General features: G+C 45.5%; 1 protein-coding gene across 2 annotated transcripts; it reads left to right on the forward strand.

The window, feature by feature from the left end:
- The first annotated feature begins 3355 nt into the window (after positions 1-3355).
- On the forward strand, positions 3356-27521 carry LOC117738738 (chromodomain-helicase-DNA-binding protein 4-like). 2 transcript variants are annotated; one of them, XM_034544830.1, is made up of 41 exons: positions 3356-3597; positions 4071-4286; positions 6476-6585; positions 7760-8011; positions 10331-10449; positions 10581-10852; positions 10955-11085; positions 11439-11577; positions 12310-12476; positions 12587-12820; positions 13619-13822; positions 13938-14146; positions 14416-14547; positions 14661-14760; positions 14843-15034; positions 15959-16159; positions 16282-16419; positions 16910-17031; positions 17328-17501; positions 17600-17741; positions 17861-17992; positions 18134-18251; positions 18355-18479; positions 18616-18708; positions 18906-19053; positions 19162-19346; positions 19457-19646; positions 20394-20483; positions 20647-20738; positions 21607-21740; positions 22058-22202; positions 22585-22753; positions 22851-22975; positions 23093-23348; positions 23863-23919; positions 24350-24589; positions 24699-24807; positions 24916-25048; positions 25505-25700; positions 26562-26731; positions 27191-27521. In XM_034544830.1, the coding sequence occupies exons 2-41, from the start codon at positions 4223-4225 to the stop codon at positions 27203-27205; spliced, it is 6024 nt and encodes a 2007-aa protein (XP_034400721.1). In that variant the 5' UTR covers positions 3356-3597; positions 4071-4222; the 3' UTR covers positions 27206-27521. The 2 variants fall into 2 exon arrangements, with proteins under 2 accessions (XP_034400721.1, XP_034400722.1); XM_034544831.1 differs by having other exon boundaries at positions 19457-19634.

A 27521-nucleotide genomic window follows, 5' to 3' on the forward strand; every position in this document is an offset into this window, starting at 1 on the left:
AAAAAGGAGAAGTGTGGGGGAGGGGAGGAGGAGATGGGGGGAGGAGGGGAGGGAGAGGAAGAAATGCGTAGAAAAAGAAAGACAAGAGAAGTTGTTGTTTTTAAGTCGTTCTTTGTGTGGGCCGCCGTGATACGGAGAGGAAGAGCACCGTGGGACAAAGAAAAAAAGACCAGAAGAAGAGAAGGAAAGAGATGAGTCAGAGGAGGGGGGGGGGGGGGGGGGGCTTCAGCCAGAAGGGAGACAGCTTGAAGAGGGTTAAAAGCCAAAGTGTTCGGGGCGCTGCAACAATGTGCTGACGTGAATCATTTCACCTGCAGATTAATGAACCCGCACCGGATTAAAAACAAAAACAAACCTCACACCGGGAAAACAAATTGTCCACATTTTCACAGGTAGACGGGAAGAAATGTCACCTTTTTTCTTCTTCTTCTTTTTCTGCACAATAAGCCGTTCATAACGACTGACTAATGCACCCTGGGAAATGACCAGCAGCTGTTGGGTCCCCCCCCTTTACGACAGGTATCGTACAATTATGTTCTAGGCTGGTGGACAAAGACTCGGCCTGCATCCACACAGTCTAGTCCAGTCCAGTCTAGTCTAGTCCAGTCCAGTCCAGTCCAGTCCAGTCTAGTCTGGTGTGGTCCAGTCCAGTGTAGTCTAGTCCAGTCCAGTCTGGTCCAGTCTAGTCTGGTGTGGTCCAGTCCAGTGCAATCTAGTCCTGTCAAGTCCAGTGTAGTCTAGTCCAGTCCTGTCCAGTCTAGTCTAGTCCAGTCCAGTCTGGTCCAGTCTAGTCTGGTGTGGTCCAGTCCAGTGTAGTCTAGTCCAGTCCAGTCTGGTCCAGTCTAGTCTGGTGTGGTCCAGTCCAGTGCAATCTAGTCCAGTCCTGTCCAGTCTAGTCTAGTCCAGTCCAGTCTGGTCCAGTCTAGTCTGGTGTGGTCCAGTCCAGTGTAGTCTAGTCCAGTGCAATCTAGTCCTGTCAAGTCCAGTGTAGTCTAGTCCAGTCCTGTCAAGTCCAGTGTAGTCCAATCCAGTCCAGTCCAGTCTAGTCCAGTCCGGTGTGGTCTAGTCCAGTGCAATCTAGTCCTGTCAAGTCCAATGTAGTCTAGTCCAGTTAATTCCAGTCCGGTGTGGTCCAGTCCAGTGTAGTCTAGTCCAGTCCAGTCCAGTCCGGTCCGCTTCCACGACACATTTAATCCTTTATTTTCTCGCTAAAACTTGTGGATGCATCAAACATTCCCAAAACGGAAACACGATGTTTACGCGAGTCAAATTCTTGTCTTTGTAATGTATAATTTATTTATTGCTTTATGGACTCATGAGTCTGGAATAAAAGAAAATATATATATATAAACGTATTCGGTGACTCTCTCTTTGGTCGAAGGTTTCAACGCTAGAAAGTGGAATTAAAACAGCCAGACACGGGACGTCCTGCGCAAACAAACAAACAAACAAATAAACAAACAAACAAAAATTATTTATTGACTCGGACGAACATTTTTTTGTTTTTCAATGGCAGCTGGCACAACTAACCCCCCCCCCCCCCCCCCCCCCCCCCCCCCCCCCCCCCCCCCCCCCCCCCCCCGCACCGGGGTTCGGGGGAGCAAAAGGTAACCGAAAAACTTTGTAAGAAATATAATTGTTCTTGTACAGATCTTTATGTCACATGTTGTACGTCATAGTTTAAAAAAAATAAAAATAAAAATGTTTGATTCGTTAATTTTTTTAATTATATATATATTATATATATATGCATTTTTTTCATAATCTCCCCGCAGTGAGACGGCTGAGCCAATCAGGTTCATCCTCTGCAACGGTGTCGGTTTTCACGTTGTCTTCTTAAAGGGCCAGCGCTGTTTTAAGTTCACGTCCACAGACTTCTGGCTCTATCTTGTCCTCTGACAGCTCAAACGGCTTGGTTATTTTTGCACACTTGTGGGCAGCATCGGCAGAACAACAACAACAACAACAACAACGACAATAATCACAACGCACAACTCATTCTGATACCCCCCCTTCCTGAAAAATAAATAAAAATACAGAGCTCACATGTCAGCTGACATGTACCCCCCCCCCCCCCCACCCCCACCCCCACACACACCCACACACACACCTACACACACACACACACACACACACACACACACACACATGAAACACCACACTCAGCACTAAACCGTTTTTTGCTCCACAGTCTAAATGTCGGTTAATGGTGGGAAAGAAATAACTGTCTAGGACCCAGACGTTTTTCCCACCATTGACTGCAATGCATTTCCAAAGCGGCCTGTGGAGCAAGTGTGTGTGTGTGTGTGTGTGTGTGTGTGTGTGTGTGTGTGTGTGTGTGTGTGTGTAGGTGTGTGTAGTAGACAGCTTAACTCAGCTGTTGGCTTGGCTCTTGTACTTCTGGGCTCCCTGTTTCTTGTTTTGATGGGGGTCGGGGGTGGGTAGGGGGGCTACAGTTTGACCTTTGTGACCTTCACCCTGCAGGGCCCGTTTGCATACAGCCTGACTCCGTTAACCCCTCACACCTGATCTGCTTGTAAAAATATATATATATATACCCCCCCCCCCCCCTCCTCCCCTTCCAGTCAGTTCACCTTCTCCGGCCTTCAGGTGCGCTTCACGAGATAACATTCGCGGTGAGTCATAATCCTTATGATGACGCCTCATGTCGTGGGGTGACACCAGGGTCACCCAACTTTTGGTTACACCCTCCCCCCCCCTCTCCCCCCCCCCCACCCCACCCCACACACACACACCCACCCTCCTTAAGGTGCTTTAAACAAAATACAAAAAGTAAAGTAAAAGTACTCAGCATCCCGTGCAGCCGGACTCGCATACAGGACTGTGGCTGTGCATGCATGCATACATGCAAACGTGCACACATGCACACGTGCACACTCAAGTAAAGAGTGATGTGGCGCACGCAGTTGTCATGTGACGGCTTTTCTTTCTTTTTCTTTTTTTCCTCCCCTCCTTTCTCCTATCTCTCTCTCTCTCTCTCGCTCTCTCTCTTTTTGGAGTTATGCTTATTGAGGGATGTCAGTGACTGCGCTCATTACTATTATGGGATGCCGCACGGGGGTGGGAGGGGGGGGGGGGGGTGAGCGTCTCCACGGTAACCACGGTTGCTATGGGAGGGGGTGGAGGTGCAGTGGGGGGGTGGGGGGGTGCATGGAGGAATGGGGAAGAGACTGTAGGAGAGGGAGGGGGTGAGTTGACTATTATGGTCTGTACGTTGCAAGGTAACTATGCAGAGTGGGGGAGGGGTGACTGAAGTGTGTGTATGTGTGGTGGAGGAGGAGGAAGGGGGGGGGGGGGATATTATGGGATGCCTGCCCCCTGATCTCTTTGTGTGTGTGCGCGCGCGTGCGGGGTGTGTGTAGTGTGCAAAAGGGAGAGAAAGAGGAGACGGCGTCGTGCGCACACGCTGCGCTCTACATATATATATATATATATATTTTTAATAAAACACGGAAATATATTTAAATGTGTCCGTGTGTCGCTACCTTAAGGACCCAAGTATTGATTGATAGACAAAGTCAGCGCGGACTTACTGGGTTTTTATTTTTTATTTTTTTGGGCTGCGTGAATCAAGTTGTGAGTATCTCAGGTTTTTTTTGTGTGGTGGTTTTATTGTTTGTAAAAAAAAAAAAAAAAAAAAAATACTTGAGTAAAAGCTGAAGCCGGACGCCGGATTGTTTATTTAAAGAAGATGTATTAAGTCCTCAAAGCGGCCTCTCTGCTGCTGCTTCTTCTTCTTCTTCTTCTTCTGCTTTTATTTATTGTATCTTTTTTTGTTGGGGGGGGGGATCGTCTCCGAACCGGCTAGCAGCGCGTGCTAATGGCAACATGTCAGCTTGCACGCGGGGGGAGATGGAGGCTTGTAATCTGTCTCATCGCCAGATAAAGTTATAATTTATTGTCTTTTATTTAAAACAAAAGTCCGCGTGGTGAGTTTGTTTGTTTGGCAGGTTGTTGTTTGTTGTTGTTTTTTAAATTGCGTGTTCGCTGGTATTAAAATATTCACTTCCGTTTTCTGTCTTTTTTTTGTTTCTTATTTCCCTTGTCAGTCGAGGGGGGGGGGGGAGAGACCTGGCCCACCGACCGAACCGACTCTCTAAAGACCCGGACCAGAACTCTGGATCGCGCAACTTTTTTATATTTAGTTTAGCTAAACCGCTTAGCTAACTAAATTATAAAGTTGCTCCTCTCCTCGTCCGCGATGTCTGGAAGCGAGGACGACGGCGCGGACGGCTACGGAGCCCCGGAGGACCGGCTACTTCACGGTAAGGCGGGAGGCTCGCGAGCTAGCATCGAGCAGATGTTTTTCCGCCTGTTTTTACATTGACATGCATCACGTTTCGGCCCGCAGAGCTAATGTTGCTAACTTAAAAGCTGGGGGGGGGGGGGGGGGGGAACGTTTAAATGTGTGCGCGTTGTCGGTTTATTGTTGTCTTTTTTTTTATTAACACAAACATGTGTGAGAGAGGGAGGGAGGGAGGGGGCGCGACTACATTTTACGCCGGTTTCCCGGTCGTGTTTCCCCCGGTAGACGGTCGCCTGCTACCGGCGTTATTTACGTGTCCGATGACAAGATGGAGGCAGCCAGTTAGCTTGGAAGCTCGCGGATGACGTTCCCGCAGCGTTTCCCTCCTCGTGGCCGGCGGTTTGTTGTGTGCGTGCGCGCGCGTACGTTGTGTGTGCTTAGAAAGAGACGGAAGTGTGTGTGTGTGGGAGGGGGGAGCGAATAAAGTGCAAATAAAACAATATCTTATCGATTCATCTTCCTGGATAGATATTATATACGCAGACTGGTGGTCGGGGTTGCATTGTTTACAGTGTGTGTGTGTGTATAATACCGACGTGCACGCGCTGCGCACACAGTGGAACCGTTGAGAACAAGTCGTCCCGTAAAAAAAAAAAAAAAAAATGCTGCGTTTAATTCATCACACAGCTCCAGCTTAATGAACATGTCACGTGATTGCGGCATCCGTTTAAATATTGTGCAATCCAACCAAAAGATGCGCAGAAAATATGAATGCACGTTTATTCAGATCTTATTTTTATTATTGGGAGTTTGATGCAAATAAACTATATATATATATATATATATATATAGTGTGTGTGTTTATGAATGAGAAGAAAAGGTCTGCACTCAAAATCTTACTTGAGTAAAAGTAAATGCATTTACTTAAATACAAAAAATTCAGGATCCTATATGTAACATTGGATTATAATGACTGATGCGTTCGCTTTGTGGTACCTTTTTTAAACTATACTAATGTAATCAGTTTAATTATTTTTTTTATTTTTGAAAGTACAGTATTTCCTCCTGATAATGGAAATGCTCCTGTAAAGAAGTAGTTTTTCAGGATTGTCTGTAGGTATAGTACTTGAGTGGATGTGTTTAACATTTTTTATTTTTTATTTATTCCACCACTGAAATGGACATGACCTCAAGCAGGAGCTTGTTGAGCTATATTTCATAATTGATTACGCATTTAGTCTTTTTTTTACTTAATTTTTTTAGATCGTGAGAAATATAACGGCCGTCAAACTTCATGTCTTCAGAAGTTTTCCTTCTCTCTCCGGCACGAAAGCCAAAGACACTCTTATTTCTCTCTTCGTTCGAATGACGGCTTCATTAATTAAGTCCATTTTTAAGTTTCAAACGGTATCTTCTTCTTTTTTTTTTTAGTCGTTCTGATATTTTTGGGAGTCCACACACCTCGCTTTGAAGTCTGTGGACGGATATCACTTCAGCGTCACACACAGCCTATTAATGACATTAATATATAAAAAAAACACACAGCTCATCCCATTAACGCTTCTTCCTCACCAGGTGTGTCTTAATGGCTGCTTACCTTTTACTCTTCTTTTTTTTTTATTACCATAGTCGATTACAAGTGCGACAACGCTTTACTTTGGAGCCACTGAGGCGATGCCAAACGCTGGACTGGGATCCTCTCTGTCGTCCGGCCTGTGTGTGTGTGTGTGTGTGTGTGTGTGTGTGTGTGTGTGGGGGTATATTCTAATTACGAATCAGTTGTAAATTACGGTTTTAACCACTGGAACAAAACTGATTTGAATTACCCCCCCTAAGGGGCAACTAGCAGCCCAAACCACTGGTTTATCCTCCACTACTCGGGACTCCTGTTGGTTTTTATTCCAGCCATCTAATCACGGGCCACTTAAATGTTATTTAACACCATGTGAATGCGGTTACAGCCCGGCAGGGGCAAGAAGGAACGCTAAATCACCCCGCTCAAGTCCCAGACTTTATTCCCTCGGTTGTGTTTGTTAAAACCTAAAAAGGAAGCTAGTCGGTCACTTCAAGGGTAAAAAAAAGAAATTAAAAAAAAGTGGCGTCCCGATGAGGGGGCAAGTCAAAAAGAAAAGGAGTTCCTTCAATCAATCTCTTTTTAATATTCAGGGTTGACCTGACTTTTTTGTCTGTCTTTTTTTTTTTTTGCAGACGATGAGGAAGAGGAGGTCTCGGAGAACGAGACCCCGAAGGTGAAGAAGAAGAAGAAGGCCAAGAAGAGCAAAGAGAGCAAGGGCAGCAAGAGGCGGTCGCGCAGAGAGGTAAAAAAAAAAACTACACGAAGTACACAACAACTTTTTTTTTTTGATCCCATGTCCCACATGATGTGTTGGATTTTTAAACAAAAAAAACTAGCCTGTAATCCTCACGCTGTTGGCTAAACTTCACCGGAAACATTTTGACAATCTCCTCTTGGAGGCAAAACAGCCGACAAAGTCAAATCGTCTGGAAGTAGCTACGATTGTAAAATGCTGGACGTCTTCCTGCCCTAGCGTGGCAGTTAAAATGTTTACGTGCATGTTAACGTGTGCCGTCGGGTTCACGCTGCACGTCTTGCACCTTAAATCAGTTTTTAATCATGAAAGCAGTGTAAAAGTGACCCGGGGGGAGTCGTTCTTGTTTCCCCTCATGTAGCTCCGCCCCTGTGTTACGTTTTATTCGTGCGGTCGCCTCAACAATCCAGGTGCCACACCCAGCGCACACAGATAGACCCCCACAGGTAGACCCCCTCCGCCAAGTTTCCCTTCAACACTTGCGCTCTCGTTGTGCTGAAGCTCCCCGACAGGTCCTGATATTTTGGGCCATTTTGCCCACTAGTTGGCGTCTTTTATTATATTTGACTTTTCCCTGATCACCAGGTAGCTTCTGTCACGTTCCTGAATCGGGTGTTCGTTATCTGGCGATGTGCTTCCCTCCCCTGGTTGCCGGGCCACCCTCCTCCCCATCAAAACCGCTCCCCCATGGGTGGGGAGTGAGATGGAAAGGGCCCGCCATTGGGTTGTCGTTGTCTCGTTTATGGCCCGATAAAACCACGTCCTCCTCAAATTCAGTGCCCCGTGTCATGTCGCTAGCTGGCAAGCTACCTTAGCTTAGCTGTCATAATTGTCGAAGCTGCCTCGAGGCTTTCATCATACGGAAGTGACCGTGATTTAATCTCTCTCAGCCCCCCTTTTTTATTATTTATTACTATGCATTGGGTGGACTTTAACCTATTTTTTTCCCCTCACACCATTCTTTGAATTATACAGAGAGAATTTCCCTACTTGTATTTACTTTTTAGAGCGCACAACTCGACCTTTCCTTGGAGTTTAAAGCATCTGAAGAACTATCAGAGATATTTTTCAACACCGCTTGTTGCTGAAAAAAAGCAAGTACAAGTTGACAGGTGTTTTAGTCCTAATCAACCTCCCCCTCCCCTTTTTTTTTTTGTTCCAGGAGCTCCCGATTAGCTCCCCGGAGCTCATGGACGTGGGCGGGGCGGAGGCGGCGGAAGAAGGCGGCCATGCCTTGCGCTCCGACAGCGAGGGCAGCGACTACACGCCGGGACGCAAGAAGAAGAAGAGGGGCGGCGGCAGCGGCAGCAAGGAGAAGAAGAGGAGCGGCTCCGGCGTCGAGAGGAGCAGCTCCAAGAAGAAAGAGCCGGAGCCCGAGGAGGAAGACGACGACGACGACGACGACGACAGCTCGGTGAGGAGTCGATGGCAAAAGAGTTTGAAATGGCTTTGATGGCCTTTGAAGATTTAGCCAGGAAGTATCTATCTTTTCTCGGGGTTGAGAAAGCCACAATCGGAACGAAAAAGTCTTGCATGCGCTCCCGAGAAACCCGTGAATTCTAATAATTCTTGCGCGATCGTGTGGAATCTAACCAAGACTGGCGGACCGGAGCGCATCCGTCACCACTACGGGGTCACAGGTCTTTAGCCCCGTGAAGACGAGTCCTGCATGGAAACGTCTTTTTGTGCAGAGTAACTTCTTTATATCCAACATTTCACCCCACTTATGTTGGGGTGAAAAATGGCTCAGTTTTACAGCCTCAGTTGGAGCAGCCGGTTTATTCGAAGGACTAAATTTTATGCATTATCCCAATTGTTTTTGTTTGGTGAGGAGCGTTTGTCTCACACGATGTGTTCAAGGACCGTGGAAAAAGATAAACATCGGATGTTTGCGACAGTTTCTGGCTGCGATAAACGGAGAAGTTTTGTCGATTTTTTTATTTTATTATTTTTTTGTTCAGACCGCTGGTTTTAGGGTTCAGACTCTAAAACCAGTGCCAGTTTGTGTGCCAGTTTTGACATTGCTGTGTGTAAAATGTGGTTAAGCACGGGTTAAATGGCCAGATCTCCACTTTATAACCTCATGTCATCTGTTCTGAAAGAGCAACATCATGCAAATACATTTAGCTGTGAGGTCAAGTGTATGAGAAATGTAGCTAATGGACCAAAACATGCAAAACTACTGGTATAGCATTATAAAAAACTGCGCTTTGTGCGCATTTTTGTGGTCGAAACACTAAGAATCTACGGTTTACCCCGATTTCTGCCTGTAAAAAGGCCTTTTGTGTGCTCCACGGCGAACGCCTGTTGACGGCGTACCTGTAATGGAGTCGGTCCCGGTTTGACAGACAGAAATGTGATCTGAGAGATGGTTAAACAAAGAGCCGTGTCTGGTGGACTCGGGAAGACCCGGCGGCCAATAGGGGGCCTTGTAGTTAATGACACTTATGCAAGGGGGTGGCGTTGTGTGTGTGTGTGTGTGTGTGTGTGTGTGTGTGTGTGTGTGTCTGGGGCGGGTGTTGTAAGGCATATATGCTGTTACCTTGGCAACCCTGCTTAGCGCCGCACCGCACTGCGCTCTTGACCCTTTTTTTTTTTTTTTTGGGTTAGATAAACACATTTTTGATTCAGTCAGAGCCGCCCCTCGATCTGTTCGGCAGCCATTTATTAAGACGGGAGGAAGAGGAGGAAGAGGAAGAGGGAATTACTGCTCACCTGCTCGGGGCCTTTTTAAACTTCAGGTCGATTTTCCTTTTAAAAACATCTTTTCTTTTCTTTTTAAAGCTCCGATTGCAAGAAAGTGTTTTTTATTGTCCCAACAAAAGCAATTTAAAATGTTTTTAAGATCAATGAAAAAAAAAAAAACTAAGCTACAAAAGCTGGAACCATCAACTTTTTTATTTTTTTATACATTTTTTTTTTACTTTAGTGGTTTTAATCATTTTACTTTCTTTTTTTTTGACGAGCTAACAAATAATTGTGTTGGACTAAACCAGTAATTATATCACGAAACTATTTTAATATAATTATCTTTAAAAACCAGATTGTCAATTTGGAAGATTTAATCCTAACGAACTCCAATAAAATATATTTTTTAAAAACAACAACAAAAACGCCGTCGATTCAAATGATTATGTCAAAAATTCACAATCGGGATTATTTAAGGATTCCGGGTTACTCGCTAACTTTAGAAACAAGGACGCCTTGTTGGCTAAATGAACTTAAAGACGCATCGATCCGCCTCCTGAACCAGGTTCTCCGCCGCACTCTGGTCAGCCAATCAATTGATCGGGTTAGTATCGATGACTCCTCGCTGAGATAACAGATTAGTGTGTGTGTGTGTGTGTGTGTGTGTGTGTGTGTGTGCTGTACGGCTGTCACTGTTGTTATTGAGTTTAATGGGACTTGTGTGTGTATTATGTCGCAATTGTGCCTTTTTTTTCCCTCCGCTTTTATTACTGAAGACTCGGCAGCTCGTCGATCCCAAAAATCTTCCAGTTTTCGGCGTTTTACCTGCTTTTATTTTTCCCCCCGTTTTTGTTGACGGATCACACAAACGTGTCTGATCGTTGACATGTAAACATCGTCCACTTCCCCTCCGAGTCAACCGGTTCCATATTGTATCTTGTGACCGCGGTTCTTTTTACAAAAGCATTCATTTTCATGTTTCTCTATTAATCTTGTCCCTCTAATGAAGCTTGTTGTTGTTGTTGTTGTTGTTGTTTTCCTGCAGGAGCCAAAGTCGTCGTCCCAGCTGCTCGACGACTGGGGCATGGAGGACATCGACCACGTGTTCACGGAGGAGGACTACCGCTCTCTGACCAACTACAAGGCCTTCAGCCAATTCGTCAGGTAGACCTGGAACCCGTGTGTCTGAGGAAATGGGAACCGTGTTGTTGTTTCCCCCATGTTGTTGTTGTTGTTGTTGTTGATGAATCGGACCCACGTTTTCTAAACCGTTTTTATTCCCCTTCGCCTCCAAGGCCCCTCATCGCAGCCAAGAACCCCAAGATCGCCGTGTCCAAGATGATGATGGTCCTGGGCGCCAAGTGGCGCGAGTTCAGCACCAACAACCCCCTGAGGGGCGCCGCCGCCGCCAACGCGGCGCTGGCCACCGCCAACGTGCCGGCCGCGGTCGACACCATGGTGGCGGAGGTCGCGCCGGTCGCGCCGCCTCCGCCGCCGCCGGCCCCCGTGGAGGCGCCGCAGCCCCCGGCGCCGCCGCTACGCAAGGCCAAGACTAAGGAGGGGAAAGGTACGGCGGTCTGACGCGTCACAGCGACCTTTTTTTTTTTTTTTACTCTTCTTCCTTTTCGTCTGCGCGCGCGACTGACGTCTGCTTGTGTCGCGTCGGCAGGTCCCAACGCCCGCAAGAAGTCCAAGCCTACGCCTAAAGCACAAGAGAAGAAGAACAATGCCAAGACCAAGAAGGTGGCGCCTCTCAAAATCAAACTGGGAGGCTTCAACAGCAAGCGGAAACGCTCGTCGGTACGACCCACCGCTTCTCTCACTTCTTGGACGCCCACATGAAGTTGTGTACGACAAACTGTTTTTAAACGTGTGTGTGTGTGTGTGTGTGTGTGTGTGTGTGTGTGTGTGTGTGTGTGTGTGTGTGTGTGTGTGTGTGTGTGTGTGTGTGTGTGTGTGTGTGTGTGTGTGTGTGTGTGTGTGTGTGTGTGTGTGTGTGTGTGTGTGTGTGTGTGTGTGTGTGTGTGTGTGTGTGTGTGTGTGTGTGTGTGTGTGTGTGTGTGTGTGTGTGTGTGTGTGTGTGTGTGTGTGTGTGTGTGTGTGTGTGTGTGTGTGTGTGTGTGTGTGTGTGTCTTCCTCTCACGTTTGCACAGAGCGAGGAGGACGAGCCCGAAGTGGACAGCGATTTCGAGGACGGCAGCATGAACAGCGTCTCCGTCTCGGAGGGATCCAACAGCCGCAGCAGCCGCAGCAAAAAGAAGCCGTCCAAGAGCAAACCCAAGAAGAAGAAAGGTGTGTGTGTGTGTTACTCTGACGTTCGGTCTTCTTCTTCGTGTCCTCCATCCTCCTCCTCCTCCTCCTCCTACTTCTTGCCGTTACGCTAAATAACCCGTAGGTTTTGTGCCGCCTGTGGGAGTTGAACCCGTCACATCGGTGGTTCCTCGCTCCGCCCCGGTGAGTCAGAGCTCTACCTGTTGAGGCGTGAACTGCGGGTTTAAACACACGTCCGTGAGTCCGGTAATGACTGCGGTGCATTAAAGCATTAAAAAGTCTGCAGAGTGGACGACAACATGAGGAGGTGTACACACACACACACACACACACACATTAGTCACTGTGCCTGAGTCAGACGATTTTATATTTAGAAGGACGACATCTTGGTCTTGGCCGTCTTCTACTAGCCCGTCATCATCATCATCATCATCATCATCATCCTCCTCCTCTTCTGCAGCCGCTCGTATGACGTCACAGATGGCTTTTTTTTAACGACAGTTTTTGACGTTTAGTTGAGTCTCGGAGGTTTTTTAACACATTTTAAACCTTTAAAAAAATTAAAAAAAAGTGTTTTGGAAAGAAACGCGATCCACACGGTTAAAAGTCTTTAAACGAAAGTCTAAATGTATGTTTACGTTTTGTTGGTGTGATGCACGCATCGTATCCTGTGATGATCTGAGGCTTTTCTTTTCTTTTAAATGCCTTGTTTTCTCTCCTTTCTTTTCTCTTTTTTTAACTGTGAATCTGAAGCTGAGGACGGGGACGGCTACGAGACGGACCACCAGGACTACTGCGAGGTTTGCCAGCAGGGCGGAGAGATCATCCTGTGCGACACCTGTCCCCGAGCGTACCACATGGTCTGCCTGGACCCCGACATGGAGAAGGCCCCCGAGGGCACCTGGAGCTGCCCGCACTGTGTAAGCCGACCCGCCGACACTCTTTAAGTTTTTGTGGGCGTAGTATCGCCCTCGAGAGCTGGTTTTTTCTATATTAAAACAATGATTTTTGTTGTTCCCCCTCGTCCCAGGAGAAGGAGGGCATCCAGTGGGAGGCCAGGGAGGAGCCCTCGGAAGGAGAGGAGGAAATCAACGAGACGGTGGACATGGAGGAGGACGACCACCACATGGAGTTCTGCCGCGTGTGCAAAGACGGAGGAGAGCTGCTCTGCTGCGACTCGTGCCCGTCGTCGTACCACATCCACTGCCTCAACCCGCCGCTGCCCGAGATCCCCAACGGAGAGTGGATCTGCCCCCGGTGCACGGTGAGAGTGGCGGTTGTTTGTGCTCCTTCTTCTGTGCTTCGTCTCTGCGCCCGTCGAGGTCGTCCAGGTGACCTTCGAGAAGCCGACGCGGAAAACGCAGCAAGAGATTCTCTCCGGAGAGACAGATTTAGTTTAAAGTGTCATGGAAACGCTGGAATATTATATATATATATATATATATATATATAACGATCAAAACGGTTATTTGCAGAGCCGTTGATCAACAGAAAATGAATTTATATTTTTGTAAATCAATTTATCAAAACGGTTAAATGGAGTTATTAAAATACTTGATGTCACACAAGAAAATAAACTGCAACAAACATTTTTTAAATCAGTGGTTATTTTCCGAAAATTATTTTAATTATCAAGTAATCTGATTATTATTATTATTATTATTATTATTATTATTATTATTATCATCTTGATTTATTGTCCATGAAATGTCTGGAAAAGAAGTTTAAATTGACCAGCACCATTTTCCAGATTTTTTTTACATTTTTTTTTTTTTTTTATCTTCCAAAAAAATTATTAAAATTAAAATTATTTTTTTTTGGGACAAAGTGTGTGAGACATAATATTCCATCTTGTTGTCTGAATAAACGCAAAGAAAAGGGATATTAACACTTTTAAAACATTTTTTTATTGCTTTGTCTATAAAATGTTAAATGAAAGTGAGAAATTACCAATTGATTTATTTCAGATGAAGGTGGAAAACCGGAATAAAAAGTTCAAACACTTTTATCGTCTTCACGCCGTCATATTAATGTCTCCCCCCTCCCCTCCCCCTCCCTCTAGTGTCCCGCCATTAAGGGGAAGGTCCAGAAGATCCTGACGTGGCGGTGGGGCGAGGTCCCCGACCCCACGCCGGTCCCCCGCCCGCCGGACCTCGCGGCCGACGCCCCCGACCCAAAACCGCTGGTGGGGCGTCCGGACCGGGAGTTCTTCACCAAGTGGTCCAGCATGTCGTACTGGCACTGCTCCTGGGTCACGGAGATCCAGGTGTGTGTGTGTGTGTATGTGTGTGTAACCCAACGACCAATCGGAATCTCCCGTCTCCCTCGTTCTCGCCTCCTTTAAAAAAAATTTAAAAAAAAAAATCTTTTTTCTTCTCCAGCTGGAGCTCTACTGTCAGGTGCTGTTCAGAAACTACCAGAGGAAGAACGACATGGACGACCCGCCGGCCGTGGACTTCGGCGAAGGCGAGGAGGACAAGAGCGTGAAGAGGAGGAACAAGGACCCCATGTACTACAAGCTGGAGGAGAAGTACCTGCGCTTTGGCATCAAGTACGAGTGGCTGCTGATGCACCGCATCATCAACCACAGGTGAGGAGAGGAGACGGCAAAGTGCCAAGTGATCTTTATCACAATAAGAAAATATAAAAAAAATAGTGTTTTTCTGCTCCCTTTTTTTTGTAGTTGATTATTTAGTTCACCTTTTTTTTTTTTATGAGCATAGTCCCTTGTTTCTGAATGTTAAGTAGTGTTCAGTTTATTAAAGAAAACCTAATATTTCAGGCGCTGTGGTTGTGAAACGTTTTGCCAAACATGAAAAATGACTATTTAAATATATATGTATTTATCTATTTCCCCAGCGTGGACAGGAAGAACAACATCCACTACCTGATCAAGTGGAGGGAGCTGGCGTACGACCAGGCCACCTGGGAGGCCGACGACATGGACGTGCCCGAGTTTGACAACCTCAAGGTGCAGTACTGGAACCACAGGTGAGAAGACGGCGGTCAACCTTTTTTTTTTTTTTTCTTCTTCTTCAAGGAAAACCCTTTTTTTGTTGTTGTTGTTGTTGTTGTGCTGACCTATGCGCGGTTTTCCTTTCCAGAGAGCTGATGATGGGAGACGAGGGGAAGCCGGGGAAGAAGATCAAGGTGAAGGGGCGCGTGAAGCGGCCCGACCGCCCGCCCGAGAACCCCGTGGTAGACGTGAGTGCAAAACGCATTGGAAGGTTTTCCACTTCCTGTCAAACGTTGGGGCGGTTCTGACCTGCGCTCACGTCTCCCGCAGCCGACCATAAAGTTCGAGCGTCAGCCGGATTACCTGGACAGCACGGGGGGGAACCTGCACCCCTACCAGCTGGAGGGGCTCAACTGGCTGCGGTTCTCCTGGGCTCAGGGCACCGACACCATCCTGGCTGACGAGATGGGCCTGGGCAAGACGGTGCAGACCGCCGTGTTCCTCTACTCGCTCTACAAGGAGGTGGGTCGGCTGTGAGGTGTGTGTGTGTGTGTGTGTGTGTCTATTTTAATATATATATCTTGTTTTGTAGGGAGATTATTTAGTTTTTTGTCGGGGCTCAGCACATAAAGTCAATGTTTTTACTTTAAAGTCATGATTTTTGATTTATTTTCCTATTTAACATAAGATAATTAATTTGTTTTGAATGCACACGTGTGTGTGTGTGTGTGTGTGTGTGTGTGTGTGTGTAGCCGTGCTCCTATTGGCCAGGAGCCATCCAGCCATTTTGTATAAGTCAGGTGAAATCTGACGACATCGAGTTCAATCTCGAGCGCTAATCGTTCTCAGACGGCGGTCACGTGAGCGCCGAGCGCCACCTACAGGAGGAAGGCCAGAATACACTTCCTGCCGGAGCAGCAGGGGATCTGAGGATTTATTTATAAACCACATGTGTGTGTATATATGTATGTGTGTGTGTGTGTGTGTGTGTGTGTGTGTGTGTAAATATACATATATATATATATATATATATATATATACATATATACATATGTGTGTGTGTTTATGAAGTCTGTCGGCATCGTTTAACATTTTAAATGCATATCAAGTTCAGAACACAATGACTTGAATTCAAGACAGTTTGTTGAGTTTTCAGTTTCTCTTAATTGGTGCTCGTTTACTTCTCAAATTATATTATTTAGCAGGATTCTTCTTTTGGATGTATTTAACCAAAAGGATCCATCGAATAATGAAGAAGATAATCATCCGATTTTTAATAATCAATCGTAGCTCGAGGTGAAATGACCTCAAAAATGAAGGTTCACTTTTTAGCAAAAATATTTCTTTTCAGTTCTAATTGGTTTGAAACGAGAATCGAACACCCGAGTTCCTGAACCGACTCTGGTTGACCCCTGACCCCCCCCCCCCCCTCCTTCCCCTCCGCAGGGCCACTCCAAGGGGCCGTTCCTGGTGAGCGCGCCGCTCTCCACCATCATCAACTGGGAGAGGGAGTTCGAGATGTGGGCGCCCGACATGTACGTGGTGACGTACGTCGGCGACAAAGACAGCCGCGCCGTCATCCGGGAGAACGAGTTCTCCTTCGAGGACAACGCCATCCGGGGAGGGAAGAAGGCCTCCAGGATGAGGGTGAGCGGAGGAGGGCGAGCCGGCCTCAAATACGCAAAACACGAGTTCCCGGCGGACCGGCGGTGACGTCTTGTCCCTGTTGTTGTTGTTGTTGTCGTCGTCCCCCCCCCCCCCCCCAACAGAAAGACTCGTCGGTGAAGTTCCACATCCTGCTGACCTCCTACGAGCTGATCACCATCGACATGGCGATCCTGGGCTCCATAGACTGGGCCTGCCTGGTGGTGGACGAGGCCCACAGGCTGAAGAACAACCAGTCCAAGGTACGGACTCCGTAGGCGCACGCAGGGGTCAAAGGTTAAAGGGGGCGGGGCATCTTTTAAGAATGATCAAATGCCCATCAAGAGGAAATCTTTAACGTGACAGATCAATATAATCTGATTTATTTTTCACACAAAAACTAAATGTTTTTACTAAAAGACAAATTATGAATGATAAAACATTCAATTTAAATGGGACTAAAACTAATGAGCGTTTTTGTCTAAATAGTTTACAATTTAAAATAACATCCGCAATGAACGCTGCTGCTGCATTCTTCCTATATAGCTTTTTTTTTGGGGGGGGGGGCGGCTATTTACACATGTTTCTTCTTTTTATTCTCTATTAATAGTAAAACACACATCCTCCTCAGACGTATGGTTGAGAGATCAAAAATAAAACTTCTCACACAGAAGTTCTTCTTCTAAACTTCTGCCGACCGCCGTTTCACTGAAGCTGAAGACGTGTTTTTTATTTTCTTCCTCCCGCTTGTAGTTTTTCCGCGTGTTGAACAACTACCCTCTGCAGCACAAGCTGCTGCTCACGGGAACCCCCCTGCAGAACAACCTGGAGGAGCTCTTCCACCTGCTCAACTTCCTCACACCTGAGCGGTTCAGGTAGGCGCCGCACTCTGTTGTGCAACGCTCTGGTCTTGATGTCAGCGGTGTTAGTGTTGTTGTTTCAGCTACTCTAAATCGTTATAACTGCTGATAATCTTGCAGTAGTTGGAAGAATAAACCTCACACAAAGCTTGTTTAGTTTCTCGTAACATCTTAGACACAAACACTAATTTAAAGCAACTTTGAAGTCTCTAACGAAAATGTTTAAATGGAATTTAAAAGTGTGCAGCGGCTTCGGCGGATCACACGAAACCCGTCTGCGTCTCACCCGTCTGCGTCTCACCCTTTTGCAGTAAACTGGAGATCTTCCTGGAGGAGTTCGCCGACATCGCGAAGGAGGACCAGATCAAGAAGCTGCACGACATGCTGGGACCCCACATGCTCAGGAGGCTGAAGGCCGACGTCTTCAAGCACATGCCCTCCAAGACGGAGCTCATCGTCCGGGTGGAGCTCAGCCCGCTGCAGAAGTGAGTCTGGCTTTCTCTTAAACACTTAATACAGATGATATTCAAAAAGGTTGTGTGTACGTAAAGTGGGTAAATGTGTGTTTTCCTTCTGTTCGCAGGAAGTACTACAAATTCATCCTGACGAAAAACTTTGAGGCTCTGAACACCAAAGGAGGCGGAAACCAGGTTTCTCTGCTCAACGTCGTCATGGACCTCAAGAAATGCTGCAACCACCCCTACCTCTTCCCCACGGCTGCTATTGTATGCAAGCAACACATACAATTTTAATATATATATATATATATATATTTTCTTCGCCGCAGTCCTTTCAGAATTCGAGGAAAACCCTAAAAATGTTTGTCCGGTCCGTCCCAAAACAGGAAGCCTCAAAGATGCCCAACGGGATGTACGACGGCAACGCGCTCACAAAGGCTGCTGGGAAACTGGTGCTGCTGCAGACGATGATGAGGAAGCTGAAGAACGGTGGACACAGGGTGCTCATCTTCTCTCAGGTACGGGAGATGTGTATTCTGTTCTTCTTTCTCTTCCTTTCGCCATTCGAAATGTGTACGAAAACAAAATCTTTTGAGACGATCGGCCAAATGAATATATTTTTTTTTAATCTTTCCCTCACGGAACCGTCTCCTCTGCAGATGACCAAGATGTTGGACTTGCTCGAGGACTTCCTGGAGAACGAGGGCTACAAGTACGAGAGGATCGACGGAGGGATCACTGGCGGCATGAGACAGGAAGCCATCGATCGCTTCAACGGTGAGACCGGGCGCTCGTCTCCCTCGAGCGACAGCTTCTAACGGACCGAATCATGTGTTGGTTTTGAAGTTTCGGGTCTCTGATGACCTTCCTTCTCTCCCAGCGCCCGGAGCGCCGCAGTTCGCCTTCCTGCTGTCGACGAGAGCCGGCGGTCTGGGGATCAACTTGGCCACCGCCGACACTGTCATCATTTACGACTCTGACTGGAACCCCCACAACGACATCCAGGTACGGCGGCGCTCCTGCTGCTCCTTCCATTCGGTCTTTTTTTTTAAAAACAAATATATATATATTTGGAAACATTTATTTAGCTTTTTTTTCGTCTTATTTTGGCGGTTCCCAACTCCCCTTCTCGTGTTTTCAGGCCTTCAGCAGAGCTCATCGTATCGGTCAGAACAAGAAGGTGATGATCTACCGCTTCGTCACCAAGGCGTCTGTGGAGGAGAGGATCACTCAGGTAAACGAGACCGAGCCCAACGCAACGTTGACAACCGGATGCTTGGATCTGAAACGATTATTTCACACTTTTAAAAAAAAAAAATTGTTCTAAGCGCAAAAAAGCTGTTTTTGTTTTTTTTATAGCTGGTGAAAAAACGAGACTCGCAGGTGCCGGACACATTAACAAACAATAAAAACGCTCTTTCCGTTGTCCAGGTTGCCAAGAAGAAGATGATGCTGACTCACCTGGTGGTCCGACCTGGTCTCGGATCCAAGACGGGCTCCATGTCCAAACAGGAACTGGACGACATCCTCAAGTTCGGAACGGAGCGGCTCTTCAAGGACGAGTTCGACGGGGGTCTAGGTGAGAGTTGAACACGAGGAGGAGGAGGAGGAGGAGGAAGAGGGGCAGATTCGTTGAGAAGATGTTTTTAAACTGACGTGTTGTTGTTGTTTTCCCGCGGCCGCTCAGGTGAGATGATGACGATGAAGCACAAGGAGGAGGACAGCAGCGTCATCCACTACGACGAGAAGGCCATCGACCGTCTGCTGGACAGGAACCAGGACGCCACCGACGACACGGAGCTGCAGAGCATGAACGAGTACCTGAGCTCCTTCAAGGTGGCTCAGTACGTGGTCAAAGACGAGGAGGAGGAGGTGAGCGCATGTGGACCGAGAGGACGAGGGCTTAAAATCGGATGCTGCTTAATGTCTCCAGGTTTTTCTTTGTACCCTCTTCAACCGTTTCTCCCGTCTTCTTCGCTCAGGAGGAGGAGGTGCAACGGGAGGTCATCAAGCAGGAGGAGAGCGTGGACCCAGACTACTGGGAGAAGCTGCTGCGTCACCATTACGAGCAGCAGCAGGAGGATCTGGCCCGCAACCTGGGCAAAGGCAAGCGCATCCGCAAGCAGGTCAATTACAACGACGGGTCTCAAGAAGACAGAGGTAAGAATGGAGGTAATCTTTGCTCTTTTTTTTTACTACTTTTAGCTTTCAGAACGTGTTGAATGAAGTCTGTATTGTCTGTTTTATTATTATTATTATTTAAAAAAATATTTATTTAAATATTTTATTATATTTACTTTTTAATGTTAATGTTTTCAAAGATTTTTTTATTTTATTAGTAATTTAATTGAAAAAAAATATTTATTTGTAGATAAAATAAATAATAATATTTTTTTAATTTGTATTTATATATGAATGAAATTGTAATTTTATTACATTATTATTAATATTTATTTGTAGGTAAAATAAATAAATGAATTTTAACCCTAAAAGTCGTCACGCCGGTTGTCCGACTCGCCTCCTTCAGTCGTGAGACTGCATTACCCATAATGCACGGCACCCAACTGCCATGACCCTCAGCCCATTTAGCATGAGGAGGAAAATGCCGGCGACGCCCACACAGACAACTGTGGAAAAACACAACTCATGACGCAACGGCAGAGACTTGTTTTTTTAACAGAATAACAGGATTTATAACTGAAGTTTGGCCTCTTTTCTTTTTACCCGTAATCTGCTAACGTCGAGGTCGCGCTCGTTCTGACCTCGTTTGTATTTAAGGTTCAAATAAAGTTAAAAAAAAGTTGGTGTGAATGTTGAATTTGTGATGAAACAAAAATAAATCTAGCCGACGTCTTATTGGCCCCGTGCTTTAAACAAACTCTCCCTCCCTTGTTTGTCCTTTTTTTTTTTACCTCGAAGCCGATTGGCAGGATGACCAGTCCGACGGCCAATCGGATTACTCGGTGGCGTCCGAGGAGGGAGACGAGGACTTTGACGAGCGGACAGAAGGTGAGAGCCGTTACGCTCGATTTAGAAAACGTGTCTTAAACCATAAAAACTAATGCAACAAACCAGTTGTTGTGACGCGCTCGTGTGCTTAAAAAAATGATGCTCCTGCAGAGCGTCTTGACGTAATCGCCACGTCCGTTTTATTTATTTATTATTTCTGCAGCCAACTCTCGCAGGCCGAGCAGGAAGGGCCTGAGGAACGACAAGGACAAGCCGCTGCCCCCCCTGCTGGCCAGGGTGGGAGGCAACATCGAGGTGAGGCCCCTTTCGGCGTGGGTTCCCCTGCCCGGGTACCTGTGCATCGTGTTCTCCAACCAGGTCGATCTCGGAGACGTTCCCGGCCGCTCTCCAAAATAAAATACAAATAAATTCAGGAACGCATTGTTCCTCCATTCTCGAAGTGTCTTCTGAAATGTTTTCTTACGGACTTCAAACGTCAGAAAAAAGATCTCCGATGGCCAGATTCATGAACGCCTGTAAATGTGTTCTCAGCTCCGCCGTGGTGCTGTTCTGCTGTTGCCCTTCAAAACAAAAGCTCAACATTGAGCATGAATTGAGAGTGGCCGTATCAAGCCTCCAACCCCGTTTTAGTGGAAAGCAGCTCATTGCCACAAATGCTGATTAAACATGATGGCTCACAGATATCTGTACTAATTTTGCACAGGTTGCACAATCTTTTTAGATTCAGTGTAAAACTCTTTATTTCCAAATATTTGAACTTGTTTTGTTTAGTTTTTCACAGGTTGCACTTTATTTGTTATCTTGAAAGGATATTTAGTGTGAAACAGCCACAATAAGTTAATCTTTGCCAAATATTAGTTATTTTTTGCACAGTTTGCATTGTTCTAACAATCTAATGGAGCAATCTGGTTTCCTTGAAAAGTGATTGCAATTTTATTTATTCTATTATATGAAAGAGTCACACGTAGTGATTAATAAAAGTATTTTTTGGGGGGGCGTGAACATTTTTCTTCCTCCGAAGTGGGCGTGACAGAGAAAGTTTGAGAACCACTTATAATAGTCATCAGGGCTCAGACTGTCGCCAAGGCAGAGGTCAGAGGTCAGGGATGTTGGGCTTAAAAAGGTTGCTGTAAAGAGGCCCTGTGTTCTGCCGGTTCCCCAGGTGTTGGGCTTCAACTCTCGGCAGAGGAAGGCCTTCCTGAACGCAGTGATGCGTTATGGGATGCCTCCCCAGGATGCCTTCACCACCCAGTGGCTGGTCCGAGACCTGCGGGGGAAATCTGAGAAGGAGTTCAAGTGAGAAGAGTTTTGTATTTATTGCCTATTCATTTCAATACTTCTTTCTTTTTAAAAAAAATCTTTTCTTTTCTTGTTTTGCTTATTTGACAGTTTTTTGTAGTATTAATTATTACCTTTTTTTTTTGTATGTTAAAACTTATATATGCCGAAATAAAATATGTAAAATATTGTTAAATTTGTATGTCGCCCACAGAAATCCGTAAGAATGTTACTGGTTAGTGTGTGTGTGTGTGTGTGTGTGTGTGTGTGTGTGTGTGTGCGTGAGTGAGAGTAAATAAATAAATAACTAACTCTATTTATATTCGATCTCTCAGGGCGTACGTCTCTCTCTTCATGCGTCACCTCTGTGAACCCGGAGCCGACGGGGCCGAGACCTTCGCCGACGGCGTCCCCAGAGAAGGGTTGTCGCGGCAACACGTCCTCACGCGCATCGGCGTCATGTCGCTCATTCGCAAAAAGGTAACGACGAGGAAACTTTGTCTCCACTTTTACTTTTAGCTTAGACATAAGAACATTTAACTAGTTTGAATGAAATGACGGGAAAACTCAATCGTGTGACTCGACTAAATGGAAACGTGACGTCTTCTTATTAAATATTTTGCGTCGGGAAGGAATTTAAACGATTTCGCAACGAACAATATGGCCGACGTGTAAGCAACGCGTCCTTCAGCGTTGCCGATGTCTCGTCCAATCGGAGTCCTGCAATCCACTCGACAAGTTCCTCCTTTTTTATGTTGGCGATATAGAAACCAGAGCGTTGAGGAGTTTAAACTCCAAAACGGGTTTTTGAGTTTCTTTTTTTTTTTTTGACGCCGCCGGTTTGCTTCCCCCCGCGTCGCAGGTGCAGGAGTTCGAGCACGTGAACGGCCAGTGGTCGATGCCCTGGATGGCCGAGCTGGAGGAGAGCAAGAAGGCGGCTGCGGCGGCTGCGGCTGCGCAGCTCGACTCGCCGGGGAAAACCCCGTCCACCGGAACCCCCGCCGACACGCAGCCCAACACACCTGCTCCAGGTAACGGACACACACACACACACACACACACACATCCGCTCTCCCTTTTTGAAAACGACACGATAATAACAATAACGAGCGTTTTTGTCTCCTGTAGGCGACGACTCCTCCTCAAAGAGCGAGGAAGCGGCGAAGGAGGCGGAGAAGAGTCCAGCGGAGGTGAAGAAAGAGGGCGAGGCGGAGAAGAGCAACAGCAAAGAGCCGGCGAACGCCAGCGACGAGGTAGGAACGATGCGTTCGAGTGACGTGGATAAAAGTACGATTTTTACCCCAAAAAAACAAATGCATATTCTGAGCGTTTTTATAAAAAAAATGTTCCCCCTCCGCGTCGCCTTCCAGGTGATCGCCATCCCAGACGACGACGACGACGACGACGAGGAAGACGAGAAGAGTCCGCCGGCGGAGCCGGAGAGCAAAAAGAACGGGGAGGAGCCGATGGAGACGGACAGACCGAGCAACGGGGAGAAGGAGAAGGAGGGAGAGAAGGAGGCAGAGAGCGAGATGAAGAGTTCGGAGGCAGGAGAGGAGACAAAGTCGCCGTCAGAGGCCAAGACGGAGGGGTCAGAGGTCAAATCTGAGGACCCCGAGGTCAAAGGTAAAACTCTTCCTCCTCTTTTTTTTTTTTAAACGCTTGTAAACGGGATTTGTTTTGAGGTTTTATTTTCACTCACAACGTGTCTTAAAACACTTTTTTTTGTTATGGATAACATTTAAGTGTCCCGTAAAAATGTATCCATAAATGTACAACACGATGAGACCGAGACGATGCTTCGACTGATGTATAATAATAATAATCTCTCTAAATCATCACTCATTTTTTAAACATGGCCACCAATCAAAACTGAGGTGTCTTCTTCTCTTCCATCATCTTAAAATAATTATCTATCCACCTTGTTGCTGTTTGTTTTATGGGGAGCGCCAACAAAAAAACCTTCCAAACCCATAAAATCTGTTCAGCCGTAACGGATCCGGACGTTTCAGATCCGGTCTCCGGGAGAAACTTTGTGTCGCAGTTTGTTTGTTTGTTTGGGATCTTTTTAAAAAGATGCCCTCTTTATTTTCTCCCCTCTTCTTTTTAAAAAAAAAAGTTTTTTTCTCTGTTTTTGCAGGAAAAGAAAAGAAAGAGGAAAAGATGGACGCCACGCCTCCTGCAGATGAAAAGAAAGGTACCAAACGCCCGTTTCCTTCTCCGATAGCGAAACTTCTTTTATACCTCATTTTTATATATAACTTTTATTTATACCTCCTTTTTATATAAAAACTTTTATTTACACCTCTTTTTTATATACCTCTTTTTATATATACATTTTTTTATTATTGCTCGATTTATATATTAAAACTTTTATTTATACATCTTTATATATAAAAACTTATTTATACCTCTTTTTTATGTATAAACTTATTTATACCTCTTTTTTATATAAAAACTTTTATTTATACCTCCTTTTTTTTATATATATATAAACTTTTATTCATACCTCCTTTTTTTAAATATATATATTAACTTTTTATTTATATATAAAACCTTTTTTTTTGTGGAATAAAATCCGTCCGTTTCTCCGTGATCGTGAACCTCCTCTCGTCCTCCCGCAATAGAGCCGAAGGAGGAGAAGGAGCCCCCGAAGCCGGAGGAGGCGACCAAACTTCAGAACGGAGACGGCGGCAAGGAGAGCGGAGCGTCGGCTACCTCCGCCGCCGTCGCCACGACGACCGCAGTCGGCATCGTGGGAGCTGCCGTCGGAGCTGCCGCTGTCGCAGCCGCAGCCGCCAGCGAGGAGAAGAAGAAGGCGGCCAAGTCCCGATTCATGTTCAACATCGCTGACGGAGGGTTCACAGGTACACACACACACGCACACACACACACACACACACACACACACACACACACACACACACACACACACGGCTGCGCTCGTTTCCTCACCGACATCTTTCCTCTTTTCAGAGCTTCACTCTTTGTGGCAGAACGAGGAGCGCGCCGCCACCGTCACCAAGAAGACCAACGAGATCTGGCACCGCCGGCACGACTACTGGCTGCTGGCCGGCATCATACAGTATCCTTTCCCCACCTGTGATTGGCTCTCAGACCTCTGTGTGTGAGATGTGGAGGAGGAGTTGTTGTTGTTGTTGTTGCTGTTGCCCTTGACCACCGCTCCTCCCAGACACGGTTACGCTCGCTGGCAGGACATCCAGAACGACGTGAAGTTCGCCATCCTCAACGAGCCTTTCAAGGGAGAGATGAACCGAGGAAACTTCCTGGAAATCAAGAACAAGTTCCTCGCCCGGAGGTTCAAGGTAGGAAGACACGGGAAACGTTCAGTCCGAGTATTTTCACCTCCTTTTGTCGTCTTCTCGTTTTTAATTCATTAAAAACGAGTAAATCTGTTGGTTTGCTCGTGTTTTTGTGACTTTAGTGAATCCAAATTGTCCCTTTTTTTGTTGTTGTATTTGTTAGGCTTGTCGCCGCAAATTATTAATTATTATATCTTTAAGTTTCTATAAAGATGTTTTAAACACCAGCACTGTGTGCGTGTTCCTCTTCCCTTCAGACTTCTACCGGAACGTTTATTCATCTGACATTTTCAAACCGCTTTGCTTCCTCTACGTTGCTGTGAACATTGGTCGAAAACCCAAAACGTTTAGCCGTAGCCATGTTTTAATTTAGTAAATGTAACTTTGTGTTTTATATATTAATGTGTATATTCTCAACCCCGACTGACCCTTTCGTGCCTGTCTATGTTCCTCCTGCAGCTGTTGGAGCAGGCGCTGGTGATCGAGGAGCAGCTGCGTCGCGCCGCCTACCTCAACATGTCCGAGGATCCCTCCCACCCCTCCATGGCCCTCAACACGCGCTTCAGCGAGGTGGAGTGTCTGGCCGAGTCCCACCAGCACCTCAGCAAGGAGTCCATGTCCGGGAACAAACCGGCCAACGCCGTCCTGCACAAAGGTGAGGCGACGACCTCCGGTTGTATAGAAGTCTATGCTTCATGTGTTGAAGCTGCATTCTCTCTCCTGACCACCAGGGGGCGACTCCTCTGGTTGTATAGAAGTCTATGCTTCATGTGTTAAAGCTGCATTCTCTCTCCTGACCACCAGGGGGCGACTCCTCTGGTTGTATAGAAGTCTATGCTTCATGTGTTAAAGCTGCATTCTCTCTCCTGACCACCAGGGGGCGACTCCTCTGGTTGTATAGAAGTCTATGCTTCATTTGTTAAAGCTGCATTATCTCTCCTGACCACCAGGGGCGACTCCTCTGGTTGTATAGAAGTCTATGCTTCATGTGTTAAAGCTGCATTCTCTCTCCTGACCACCAGGGGGCGACTCCTCTGGTTGTATAGAAGTCTTTACATGTCATTTTAAAAACATTTACCCAAATGCGTCGACTTGATTTAACAAACACGTCTTCTTAAAAATCACAACCTGCAGTTCAGACACTTTGACTGGTATCAGATATTCGTTGTTGGTAGGCGGTTTAAATTTGGCCCAAAATAAGTTTCTCTCCTCTTTATTATTTTCAGCACCCGATCTTTTCGAGACTCTCCTGACAATAATGTTTTAATTTGTAAAATGATTTACACGGTCAACTCTTGTTTATTTATAATGTTCTAGTTAAAAATAAATAAATAATTGTTCTGTTGAAGAAATAGTCAAAGTTAGTACAAACTTATCTTCTTAACTAGAGCAGAACAATAAAAATATAAATCAACGGATGGAAATTTAACAGTATTACAATTTTAATAAAATGAACCATACATCTTGTTGTGATATCTCTTTATTAATATTAATATTTATTCTCTTTCTCTCTCAGTGCTAAAGCAGCTGGAAGAGTTGCTGAGTGACATGAAGGCGGACGTCACCCGCCTCCCGGCAACCATCGCACGGATACCGCCGGTTGCCGTGCGGCTCCAGATGTCCGAGAGGAACATCTTGAGTCGGCTGGCGAGCCGAGGGCCCGAGACCCAGACACAGACGCAACAGGTACGGAGCAGACCTATTTTATATTTATATTTATTGATATATATAATTTTATTTTTAGATATATTTATTCATATTTATTTATATATATATATATATATATATATATATATATATATATATATATATAGGTATATTTAATTTTATTCATATTTATTTATATATATTTAAATTTTTATTTATTTAGATATACATATATTTTTATATATATATAATTTATTAATTTAGATATATTTTTTTATATATTTAGATATATTTTTTTAATGTTTATTTATTTTTATATATTTATTTATTTAGATATATTTTTTTAACTTTTACTATTTTTTTAAATGTTTATTTATTTAGATATATTTAATTTTTATTTATATATATATATTTATTAATATTATTATTATTATTATTGTGTAAATGTTCCTTCAAGATTTGATGTAAAAGCGTCCTCCGTTTTCTTTCCTCCTCCAGATGTCACAGCAGTAACTGAAACTCTGCGCTTTACCTCGAAAAACCAACCCCCTGCCTCACCTTGACATTCCTGATTGGTGCACAGCAGAATGACGGACAGCGCGCTCAAGCTTGAAGCCACGCCCAGTTCAACCCCCCCCAACGCCCCAAAAAAACAGACATTAAACAGTTTTTCTGGAGGATCGAATCTCTTCCCCAAAGTTTGAGGCTGTGGACAGAAAGGCTATTTTATTTTATTTTTCCTCTTTTTTTTCAATTTCTGTATTAATATTATTGATATAATGTTATTATGATGGTTTTTTGGGACCTAAATAAAAAATGTAATAAAGAA

The sequence above is a fragment of the Cyclopterus lumpus genome, chromosome 11, assembly GCF_009769545.1.
Source record: "Cyclopterus lumpus isolate fCycLum1 chromosome 11, fCycLum1.pri, whole genome shotgun sequence".
Lineage (NCBI taxonomy): Eukaryota > Metazoa > Chordata > Actinopteri > Perciformes > Cyclopteridae > Cyclopterus > Cyclopterus lumpus.